The 12,019-nt window shown below is 38.8% G+C and overlaps 1 protein-coding gene across 1 annotated transcript; it reads left to right on the forward strand.

Moving 5' to 3' along the window:
- The first annotated feature begins 1,191 nt into the window (after positions 1 to 1,191).
- Positions 1,192 to 11,046, forward strand: CAMLG (calcium modulating ligand). Its single transcript, XM_079917258.1, has 4 exons — positions 1,192 to 2,264; positions 3,836 to 4,296; positions 6,999 to 7,064; positions 10,383 to 11,046. The coding sequence occupies exons 1-4, from the start codon at positions 1,958 to 1,960 to the stop codon at positions 10,572 to 10,574; spliced, it is 1,026 nt and encodes a 341-aa protein (XP_079773384.1). The 5' UTR covers positions 1,192 to 1,957; the 3' UTR covers positions 10,575 to 11,046.
- Positions 11,047 to 12,019: the final 973 nt, after the last annotated feature.

A 12,019-nucleotide genomic window follows, 5' to 3' on the forward strand; every position in this document is an offset into this window, starting at 1 on the left:
TAGGGAAATGGTTTCCCAGAAATAAGTAAGCATGTAATATGAAATCTTGACACTTTAAACTCTTACCTGACTCCATCAGCCATCATACATCAACACATCTATCAAAATATCCATTTGGTTTCTATATGCTATCTCAAGTGAAAAAAATCTTTTGTCTACCATGGAACTGTATTTGGTCTTGACTCATCAGGATTTTACCTCATCAAGTTGTGCACACTTATTACTAGTACTTAATTATTTCAACTGTAGAAGTTTTTAAGGCACAGTCTGGGCCTCAGTGATGTAGATCTGTACAGATATGCAGGGAAACCTTTTCTAATGCTTTAAAATTACTAGCTAGGGCATGTCCCTGAGATTTAGCTATCATCCAATCAAGGGGGAATGTTCAATGTTTATACCTGAGTTCCTTACGTTGTTGAACCCAAAAGATAAGTTGCTGTTTGTTTTTACACTTTTTTTCATAATCCTTTTCTGTCTGAGACAGGGTCAGATGACTAACAGTTAAAAACAGTATTTTATTACCTTCTATCTAAGCAGGGTTTTCACCCACTTGCTGACTTTGAGCAGGCTTCATTGCAGGGGACACACTAGGCTGCCTCACCCCCTGCAGCCTCAGGTACGAACTGGCCATGGCGTCCTCTCAGCAAGGGTTGACAAGGGATTTAATTCCTTCATTCATTTACTCATTCACTTAGTCATTACTGTGCACCAGGGCTGCATTATGACTTTTGTGGGCTGTGGATATTTTGCTTTTGTGGGCTCCTTCCTCTATAAAAGCATATTTAAAATTATATTTTATGACTGTGTTAGTATGAGAATGACTACAATCCAGGCTTGATTCATCATTATACAAAAATTATTACTACACTTTTCTTCTGATTTAAAAAAAATATTCAAATAAATGAACTTATTTAGAAAACAGACTCACAAAGAAAACAAACTCATGGTTACCAAAGGGCAAGGGAGGGATAAATTGGGAGTATGGGGTTAACAGATGCAGACTTCCATATATAAAATAGATAAACAGCAAGGGTTTACTGTATAGCACAGGGAACTATATTCAATATCTTGTAACAAACTATAATGGAAAAGAATAATGTAAAAAAGAACATAGACATGTACATATATATATGTCACTATGTATAACCAGATCACTTTGCTGTACACCTGAAACTAATACAATATTGTAAATCAACTATACTTCCATTAAAAAAATTCAAAACAAAACATTTTCTTGGGCCCCTATTGTGGGCCCTCACCATGGCCTAATGGATAAGGCAACCCTGTTAAGCGCTCACACTGTTCTAGGAGTTGCAGCCGTGAACAAAACACATTACTTGTCTTCATGGAGCTTACATTTTAGTAAGAAGCAGATAATAAACACAAGTACATTCAGCTTTCGAGTCGGTTATAACTGTTGAGAAAAGGCACATAAGGAGAATAAGGAGTGTTGAGAAGAGGTGGAAATTTAAATAGAACGGAAAGGGAAGGCTTCACTGGGAAAGTCTTGAACAAAGACACGAGGAAAGCCTGGAACGAACCAGGTGTGTATTTGGTAGTAGCACTGCTGAAGATGAGGAATCAGCACCAATAACAAATCCCAACCGCAAGGGTCCCTAAAGCGTCGCTCTCGGAGTTACGCATTCCCGAAGCCTATAAGCGAGGCCGAAGAAAATCACTGGAAACCAGTGCCTGCCGCTGCAATCTCCATTTTACTTCCTGGCACCAGGTAGGAAGAGTTTATTCCTCGCTCCCATACGTTTTCCGTGCGTCAGGCTAGGTGCCGGTTTTCTTCACTTCCGAGGGAACGCCACAGGGGACCGCTGGTAGGGGGAGAGGAGCAACGAGGGCCAGCCCAGGCGGGAGGAACTGAAGCTTCCAGCGATGCCCTCACTCAAGATGGCGGCGCAAGGCTCGCGCTTGGTCCCGTCAGGAGGCGCGCGTGCTTAGGCTGCATATGCGGCCAAGCGCTAGGGCAGGGGGCGGGTCTACAGAGGTAGAGGGACGCTTGCTCTGCGGCCCGGCCAGGAGTCTTCGTCGCCGTGGCTCCCGCTGCTGTCACCGTCACCACTCCCGGATTGTGGAGGGGAAGATGGAGCCGGTCACCATCGCTACCGACAGCGGGGACCGGCCGGGGGCCCCGGCGGGCTCAGGCCTGTCGGCTTCCCAGCGTCGGGCCGAGCTGCGGCGGAGAAAGCTGCTCATGAACTCGGAACAGCGCATCAACCGAATCATGGGCTTTCACAGGCCGGGGAGCGGCGCCGGTGAGAACCTCCGTTTCCCCACAGTCTCCTGCCCATCCCTTTTGAGTCTTCGGGATCATTCTTCCTTTCCCTTCTCCACCCTGCTGACCTTTTTGACCAAACCCTGCTTTCTGATCTCCCCCTCTGGCCCCGTCCCTTTGATGATATCCCCAGTTCGCACTTCGTAACCCCACGACGTTTCTAGTCTCTTTCCTCAGTTTTCCGGGGGCTCCGCCCTTAGGTTGTCTCCACCTCCGCCGCGGGCTGCGAAACTCTCGCTCCTGAGACCCTCTGCCCTGGTGCCCTTTGCCCAGTTACCCTGAGACGGCCCCCTTCCTCCTTCCCCACTCCCTCGCCTCTCTTGAAGTGCACACATTTTATCCCTAGACTGCTCTGTCTATTGTGCCCGTCGGGAAGATTGCCTGCCTTTATTTCCTTTACAAATGCTTTCCCTTCCAGTGCATTCCCTGGCTTGTACCTTCGTTTGCCTTTTGCTGTAACTCTGTCGGCCTGCATGAGCTTGTCTTTACTGAACTGCCGCCTGGTTCTTCCTTGGATCAGAGATTCTTACGGTTAAATCCTAGTGTCTGTGTTCGGTGCTCTCCACACTGTCATCTACAGGTCTTCTTAAACAGGTGAAAAAAATTGGAGGGACCGTTCTTTAGAAACCCAACAAGTGGGACGTGCCCATCTGAGGCCTTATCTCCTAGTGTGCTGAGATTGATGTGAGTGATGTCAGGAACTGCATTTAACACTGAAAAGAGCTCCTCATTTCTCCCCCAATGACATGTACAATGAGTTTCTTAAAATTTTTTTTCATGTGAATATTTACTGAACACTCAGTATGAGCTAGTGTTCTCTAAATTTCCATTGAGCGTTGCCTTTAATATTTGGCCTTTAGTCACTGATTGCATGTTCCTTAGATCCTTGTGACTTCTGCTCTGTGGGGCTTTAGATATATAGCTCTGAACTTTTAGACAGTTTACAGGTTTGCGACTGAAAACTGCCAAGAGAGGTAAGAGCCCTATTTCAAATTCTAGAACAATCGTTAGAAGACGCATTTTCCCCTTTAATGATTAATAGTAGAATATTTATTCTTTCCTAAAGCTTCTACTTTGTTATTTTGCTTTGAAATTTTTATTTTATCTGTCATTAAAGGTTTTTTTCCCCCTTTGTTTTGTTTTAAACCGGAACAGCATCTTAAAACTGCTTAAATACCTGCTAATGGCTGCCAGATTACAGTAGGATTACGTAAACTGTAGCTGTAGTATATGCCACACCCTGTGCTGACAGGACTCTGGATTCAGAAATGTAATATTAAAAATACAGATTAAAAAAAATCTCCATCCCTGTCTTTCCCAATTTGTATAATAGCGTTATCTTCTACCTCCAAAGTTTGGGGTATGTCCTCTGAAGGAATACTCTTTTTGACATTTTGAGTGTGTAGAGGAAGGAACTAGTTTCTCTTATGAAGAACCAGTATTAAATTCAGAGGCTGTGAAGTTCTAGCTCTAGTGGCATATTTTTAAATAGTAATAAGAAAGATGTTTGCCAGTATGTAATACTTAAGTCTTCTAAATTTCTTTTCTCAGAAGAAGAAAGTCAAACAAAATCAAAGCAGCAGGACAGTGATAAACTGAACTCCCTCACCATTCCTTCAGTTTCAAAGCGAGTAGTGCTGGGTGATTCGGTCAGTACAGGAACAACTGACCAGCAGAGTGGTGTGGCCGAGGTAAAGGGGACTCAGCTGGGAGACAAATTGGACTCTTTCATTAAACCTCCTGAGTGCAGTATGGATGTAAGCCTTGAGCTCCGGCAGCGCAACAGAGAAGACCTGACAGCAGACACTGTCCAGAGGGGTTCTCGCCATGGCCTAGAACAGTACCTCTCCAGATTTGAAGAAGCAATGAAGCTAAGGAAACAGTTGATTAGTGAAAAACCCAACCAAGAGGATGGAAATACAACTGAAGAATTTGACTCTTTTCGAATATTTAGATTGGTGGGATGTGCTCTTCTTGCCTTTGGAGTCAGAGCTTTTGTTTGCAAATATTTGGTAAGAAACAGTGGAAAAAGCAAATTGATTATAATAATGAGTGCTTTTGTAAGATTCATTGCCAACAGTAACTTAATATTTACTAGATTCATGTGGATGTTTGGAGATGTGTTATAAACTGCTATTCGCCTTAGGTATAGAATGAGGTGTTCTGGTTAAATACAGAGCCTGATAATAATTGCTAAAATCTTTCTACATGCTAAGTAACATTCTAAGTGCTTTACATATATTAATTCATTTAACCTCATTCTTGAACCAGGTATCATTTTTTTTAAACATCTTTATTGGAATATAATTGCTTTATAATGGTGTGTTAGTTTCTGCTTTATAACAAAGTGAGTCAGCTATACATATACATATATCCCCATATCCCCTCCCTCTTGCATCTCCCTCCCGCCCTCCCTATCCCACCCCTCTAGGTGGTCACCAAGCACTGAGCTGATCTCCCTGTGCTATGCGGCTGCTTCCCACTAGCTATCTGTTTTACATTTGGTAGTGTATATATGTCCATGCCAGTCTCTCACTTCGTCCCAGCTTACCCTTCCCCCTCCCCATGTCCTCAAGTCCATTCTCTATGTCTGCATCTTTATTCCTGTACTGCCCCTAGTGAACCAGGTATCATTTGAATCTGTTTTATAGATGAAGGAATGAAGACTCAGAGAGGTGCAATCATTTGTCCAGGGTCACACTACTAAGTGACAGCTGGGATTAAACCCAAGCACTTTGATTCCAAAACCAAAGAGTAAATTACCTACATATATAGAGATATTAATTACCACTTTTCAAATTTGAAATATTAAAATGCAGTTCCTATGGTCCTGGATGTGATGTAATTTTTTTATGGTTCAGAAGGCATTCTGCATTTTATAGTGTAGTATTATCATAGGAGCAGTCCATTTTTTGTTGTACCTTCATATGCCATGGCTGTTCAGTGAAAGTTGGGATTTATTGGTCCTTTGTTTCATAGTATGTGGAGGAAAGAAGAAAAGCGTAACAGTGTCTTGCTCTTTGAGGTGTTTCCATTCAGTAGACATTTTAAGAATACCTACCAAATACCAGCCACATTAAGTAAATTTTCAGATAATTAAGGTTTATGTTATTAAGAAAAAAAGTTTTTATTATTATTATTTTTAAAATTTATTTATTTTATTTATTTATTTTTGGCTGTGTTGGGTCTTGGTTGCTGCACGCGGGCTTTCTCTAGTTAGGGCGATCGGGGGCTACTCTTTGTTGCGGTGCACGGGCTTCTCATTGTGGTGGCTTCTCTTGCTGCGGAACACAGGCTCCAGGCACGTGGACTTCTCTAGTTGTGGCTCGCGGGCTCTAGAGTGCAGGCTCAGTAGTTTTGGCTCATAGGCTTAGTTGCTCTGCGGCATGTGGGATCTTCCTGGACCAGGGCTCGAACCCGCGTCCCCTGCATTGGCAGGTGGATTCTTAACCACTGTGCCACCAGGGAAGCCCAGAAAAAAAGTTTTTAAAAGTCTGTTTTTTTAATGGAAATTCCCATCTTTTAAAAAAAAAATTAATTTATTTTTGCCTGCATTGGGTCTTTGTTGCTGCACGTAGCCTTTCTCTAGTTGCGGCAAGTGGGGGCTATTCTTTTTTGTGGTGTGCATGCTTCTCGTTGCAGTGGCTTCTCTTGTTACAGAGCGTGGGCTCTAGGCACATGGACTTCAATAGTTGTGGCACGTGGGCTCAGTACTTGTGGCTTGCAGGCTCAGTAGTTGTGGCACACAGGCTTAGTTGCTCCACGGCATGTGGGATCTTCCCGGACCGAGGCTCGAACCTGTGTCCCCTGCGTTGGCAGGCAGATTCTTAACCACTGTGCCACCGAGGAAGTCCCTAAAAGTCTATTTTTATGCCAGTTTTTTCTTAAAGAGAATCTGTTGAACAGATTTGATTTTTTTTTTCCTGATGATAAATTGGCATCATAGCTTTCAGCGTTTAGTGAGATGTATAGCTACTTTTTTTGTCTTATCTAAAGGGCTCTGTACTTCCATGCTTTTAAAATTATGTCCTATTTTTGTACCTCATTTCGTGTGAGGTTTTTTGGCTTTCTGGGTGTTTTTTTTGCTGTCACATTTTCAGCTATTAATCACTGCTCTCACTATTCTTCCATCTAGTAATATTTGCTCCTTCACTCCCTATTTTAACTTTAGAAATAAATGTAAATTAGGTATTATTTTGATCTTTTCTGTTTTATTGTGTGAGAAGTGAGATAACCAAGCCATTTTATCTATAATAAAAACACCTCGTCATTTGAGGGCCAGAGATGAATTCATTCCTTGCCCTGAAGTGTGAGTGAGGTATGTATGGCATCTCTTTTGAGTATTGAGCCTTTTAGGTATGCTTTCAAACTGTCAGTTAATTACCTCTAGATGAGAGAGATGTTACTGCATGATGATTATACATCAATCACCGCTGAGAAGTTACCTTTTAAATTATTTAAAAGATAAGTTTTTAAGAGAGAGGGAATTTTGGAGGATGTTGATAGAATGTGACTTGAGAAACACGTTTTATGTTAAGGAAATCAAATCTCTTTATTTTTGTCACTCTTTTGCAGAAACAATCCTTTCAGCCACTAAAATTAAATATTTTATTACAGTTTTTTTGCTTGGAATTTTATAACTGCTGTTAGTTTGATTTATTGTGATTTGAATGATTATGTTGGAAATATGTAACTTTATCTTCTGTCTTCACAGTCCATATTTGCTCCATTTCTTACTTTACAACTTGCATACATGGGACTATACAAATATTTTCCTAAGGTAAATTAAAATTTTTTCTGAATTATGGTGATATATTTAGATTGATTAACAACTAGATGATTTTAAGAACTTAAAATTATTTATACTTATGGTCTGAATCAGTGCTATTCAAAGAGTGATTGGCTCACAAGTGCAGATCTTCAAACTATTCGTTTCTGTTTGTAATAAGTTCAGTTCAGAAAGTGAGTAATTAGAAACTTGTATAGCAATATGACATTGCCATAACATTTTTATCATATTTTACAAAAATGTTGGTCCACCATGGAATAGGGGAAAACCCTCATGACAGAGTTTGAATAGTACTTGTCTAAGAAAGTATTCAACTTAGTTACTTAGTAAGTTTAGTAATACATTTTGTTTTTAACAAAGGAAGTTATTTTTAAAATGGGTTCAGTTATCTTACTGTGCTCCTTACTGAACACTTAATGACAGCGCGCTTTATCTTTAATGCCAAGGGTCTGATATTTGTAAGAAATATTTGGCCACACTTACAGAGCAGAATCATGGGGAGTATCAGTGTTTATCTGGTCAGCTTGACTCCAATTATGCTATACAGTTTTATGGAACTTGCCTTGCCATTAGAGAAGATAACCTTACTTGTGTAATTGAGTTTTTGTGTGAGATTTTTGCTTAAAAATGGCTACTTTACTGTTTGCTTAGTCATTTGTAATGCACTGATAGACCTCATGTGTGTGTTTAATGGGTTTGAAACATATTTTTGAGGGGTCAAATAGTCAAATCCACAAAGTAAAAGAGTAAAGAAAGGTATGTAATTTTATTTATTTATTATTTTATTTTTAAAATAAATTTATCTATTTATTTATTTTAGTTCTGGCTGCTTTGGGTCTTTACTGTGTGCGGGCTTTCTTTAGTTGTGGCGGGTGGGGGCTACTCTTCATTGCAGTTCACGGGCCTCTCACTGCGATGGCTTCTCTTGTTGCGGAGCACCAGCTCTAGGTGCGCGGGCGTCAGTAGTTGTGGCGTGCAGGCTCAGTAACTGGCTCGTGGGCTCTAGAGCGCAGGCTCAGTAGTTGTGGCGCACGGGCTTAGTTGCCCCGCGGCATGTGGGATCTTCCTGGACCAGGGCTCTAACCCGTGTCCCCTGCACTGGCAGGCGGATTCTTAACCACTGTGCCACCAGGGAAGCCCTGTAATTTTATTTTTTAATTAAAACTTTTTTTATGATACAGATGTATATTCATTGATCCCCTCCAAAAAAACTTTTTTTATGATACAGATGTATATTCATTGATCCCCCCCTTGATTCTGTTCCTTTGATTCTGTTAATTAAAGCATTTGTTTAGAAATTTACCCTTGAAACACTGATTTTACTTTTGCAATAGCAAAAGTTTGGAAACAACCTAAATGTCTACTGAAAAGTGACTAGTTAAAAAAAATTATGGCCTATCCATTCAGAATGATAAAGGTCTCCATGTACTGATAATGTTAAGCTCGCCAAGAAATATTAAGATATAAAAATACAGAATAACATCTATAGTATACTCCTTTTTTTTGTAAAAAGGAGGAAAATCGTATGTATTTCATTTTGCTTGTATATGTGTAAAGAAACTCTGGAAGAATATTACATGAAATTTTTAACGGTGGTTATTTGTGATAGAGTGTGTGTTGGTTACTAGGTAAATGGGGAGAGAAAAGGAAGGGAGATTACTGTATAATTTTCTTTCAACAAAATATTTTGTTGTTAACAGGTTTCAACAGAAAAGTTGAAAGAATTGTGCAGTGAACACCCGTTTATGCTTACCACCTAGATTCTGTAGTGAACATTTCATTATATTTATCATATATTCACCCAATTTTCTATCCATTTTCAATACATCTTTTTTTAATACATCTTTTTTCTTGATGCATTTCAAAGTATGTTGTAGATGAAGACATCAGTATATTTTACCCCTACACATTTCAGTTTATATATATATATATATATATATATATATATACATACACACACACAATTCAGTGTTTCTTTATGGTTATTTTTCGTTATTTTGAGGTAAAATTTTCATACGGTGAAATGCTCAAGTCTTTATTATACCATTTAATGAGTTTTGACAACCCGTGAAACCCAAATCCTTTAAGATTTAGAACATTACTGTCAGGAAGTTCCATCATGTCCTTTTCCAGGCAGTCCCAACCCCTGCACCATGAAGGTCTGATTTTCTTTTTCCCACTGTAGATTAGTTTTGGTTGTTTTAGTACTTATTTTAAATGGGATCATTCCTGTTTGTACTTCTTTGTGCAAGGCTTCTTTCATTCAGCATCATATTTTTGATATTCATCCATAAGTAGTTCATTCTCTTTCTCTCTCTCTCTTTTTTTTTTTTTCCCTGAGTAATGCTCCAGTTGAGTGAGTGTATCCATTAATTTGTCTAATTACCTATTGCTGGACGTCTTGGTTGTTTCCAATTTTTGGTTAATATGTCTAAAGCAACAAAGAACTTTCCTGAGTGGGTTTTTTTGTGGACATAGGCTTTGATTTCTCTTGGGTAACTATAGCTTTTTATATTTAAAATGTTTTGAACCATGTGATTGGATTTGGTGATACCAAATCAATAAATTAAATGAAAATTCAGCCTTGAATCTCTTAAAGAATGAGACTAGAAAATTATATTAGGAAATAAATGTTCAGTGATATTCTGCTGCATATGTAAGCAAATGTGAATTCGTTTGGATGGCAATTAGGGCTGACTCTACAGAATGTTCCTTTGATTCTGTTACAAATTATTCACTGTCCTCCAGTACACCTATTACTCTTCTGACTTTTGTTGTCATGAGACTTAACCTTATAATAAGATTTATCTTCTCACTTTTGCTCATCTTAATCTTGCTCATTCTTAAAGGCCTGTTTTTAATTCCACTTCCTTCTGAAATCCTTCCCTGTGCTTTACTTATACGTAAAAACCCTGGAGTAATTTCTGTCTCCTTTGAGCCACTATAGCACACGTCATCCATGTCATTCCTTTAGCAATTATTTATGTCCTGTCTGGTAATGCTTTTCCTGTTTTTGTCTTGAGCTTTTGTATGTATCTTAAATTATTATTTATATCTTGCCTCCAAGATAAGACTTTTTTTAAAAACTTTTGATAGCAAGAATGGTGTCTTTTCCCTATTGCCTAGCAGTTTGCTGCTTTACATATTATATGCTCAGTAAATGTTTCTTCATATATTATTGATTGATATTTTGAAACTTCATTAACAGTTTTGAAATCAGTTAGGCAAAAATAGCAGCACTGATGTTTTTATAGAGCTTAAGTAGTCTTCTGAAAGCTGTAAGATTTATTGAAGTCTTTCTCTATGCAGGGTGAAAAGAAGATAAAGACAACAGTGCTAACAGCTGCGCTTCTGTTATCCGGAATTCCTGCTGAAGTGATAAATCGATCAATGGATACTTATAGCAAAATGGGCGAAGTTTTCACAGATCTCTGTGTCTACTTTTTCACTTTTATCTTTTGTCATGAACTGCTTGATTATTTGGGCTCTGAAGTACCATGAAGCCTGCAGAACTCAGAAAGAGAAGCTTACAAAAAAAATTTCTCTTCTATATTGCAGTGACTCTAAAGGAAACATATTGGTTTACACCTTTATGAAATTCTTTTACTTTTTGAGGTTTTAAAACCACTTGATTAGGAATGGAATGGCAGGTTCCCTGACTGGAAAGGGTTGAGTTTGTATTAATACTGATGTGAAGATTAGAGTACCAATGTCAGTAATCGATTTTTCTTGTTTAATTAGAATTCCTAGTCTACACCTTTCCCTAACTTCTCAGATTTGTAATTCCTCTTTGAGAGCTGAGCTAGTGCTTTAAGGAGAGCAGATGAATGTCGTCTCAGCCAGCCCCAAGGACTGAATCTTGTATTTGTATTGTTCTGTCCTGAGAAATGGAGCCATCTTAAAAATAAAATGAAAGAAATTGAATTGTCTAGTGTTAAGTTTGCACATTTTAATTTATAATGGCTGAATAAGGTAGCCAATTTTATCTTTTCTCGTTGAGTCAGTATCTTAATTTTTTTTTTTTTTTGCGGTATGCAGGCCTCTCACCCCGTGGCCTCTCCCGTCACGGAGCACAGGCTCCAGACGTGCAGGTCCAGAGGCCATGGCTCACGGGCCCAGCCGCTCCGCGGCATGTGGGATCCTTCCGGACCAGGGCACGAACCCGTGTCCCCTGCATCGGCAGGTGGACTCTCAACCACTGCGCCACCAGGGAAGCCCCAGTATCTTAATTTTTATTCCAGCATAAATATTTAATGGAGGAAATGATTAAGATTCATACGTGTGAAATTAAAAGGTATTTATGAAATCTTTATTAATTTTAATTTATGAAAAATTTTATTACCAAACTCAGAATTGGAAATTTTTACTTTTGAGTTTTAGATTTTCAGAAGTATGTTTTTTAAGCAATAGGCATAGAATGATTAGATATAAAAATCGAATTTGAAGAATTGACTGAAGTATTCAACCCAATAGCATAAATACTCTTTTAACTAATGTAGTAACACTGTCATATTTGGAAGGTTTGACTTAAAAGAGTATAAAGCATAAGTTTTTTATCACTTGGTATTATATTTCACTAGTTTTTTTGTATCGTCTGTTTGATTAATTCTTGTGATATAGACTTTTTTTTTTATTACTCACAAAGTTTTTTTATTTTGAACCACAGTGATGGAGAGTAAGTATAACAATTTGTCTATTCGTTTGACTTAGGGTAAGATTACAAGCACACATTTTTCCTAATTCCATACAAATCTAATATGCAGAGGATTGGATAGTATTCTTGAATTTGTCACACTCTCCCCAATCCCTGGGAAGACACTAGGGGTTTTCAATTGCACATTTTATTTCTTCCATTTTGTCACTTTACACATGCAAGTTTTAGTAATTGTAGGTCATTATCAAATTTATTTCAAAGAGAAGACATGAGTATTTGCTTAAGCATGTTG

Source organism: Stenella coeruleoalba (genome assembly GCF_951394435.1).
Source record: "Stenella coeruleoalba genome assembly, chromosome: 3".
Taxonomy (NCBI): domain Eukaryota; kingdom Metazoa; phylum Chordata; class Mammalia; order Artiodactyla; family Delphinidae; genus Stenella; species Stenella coeruleoalba.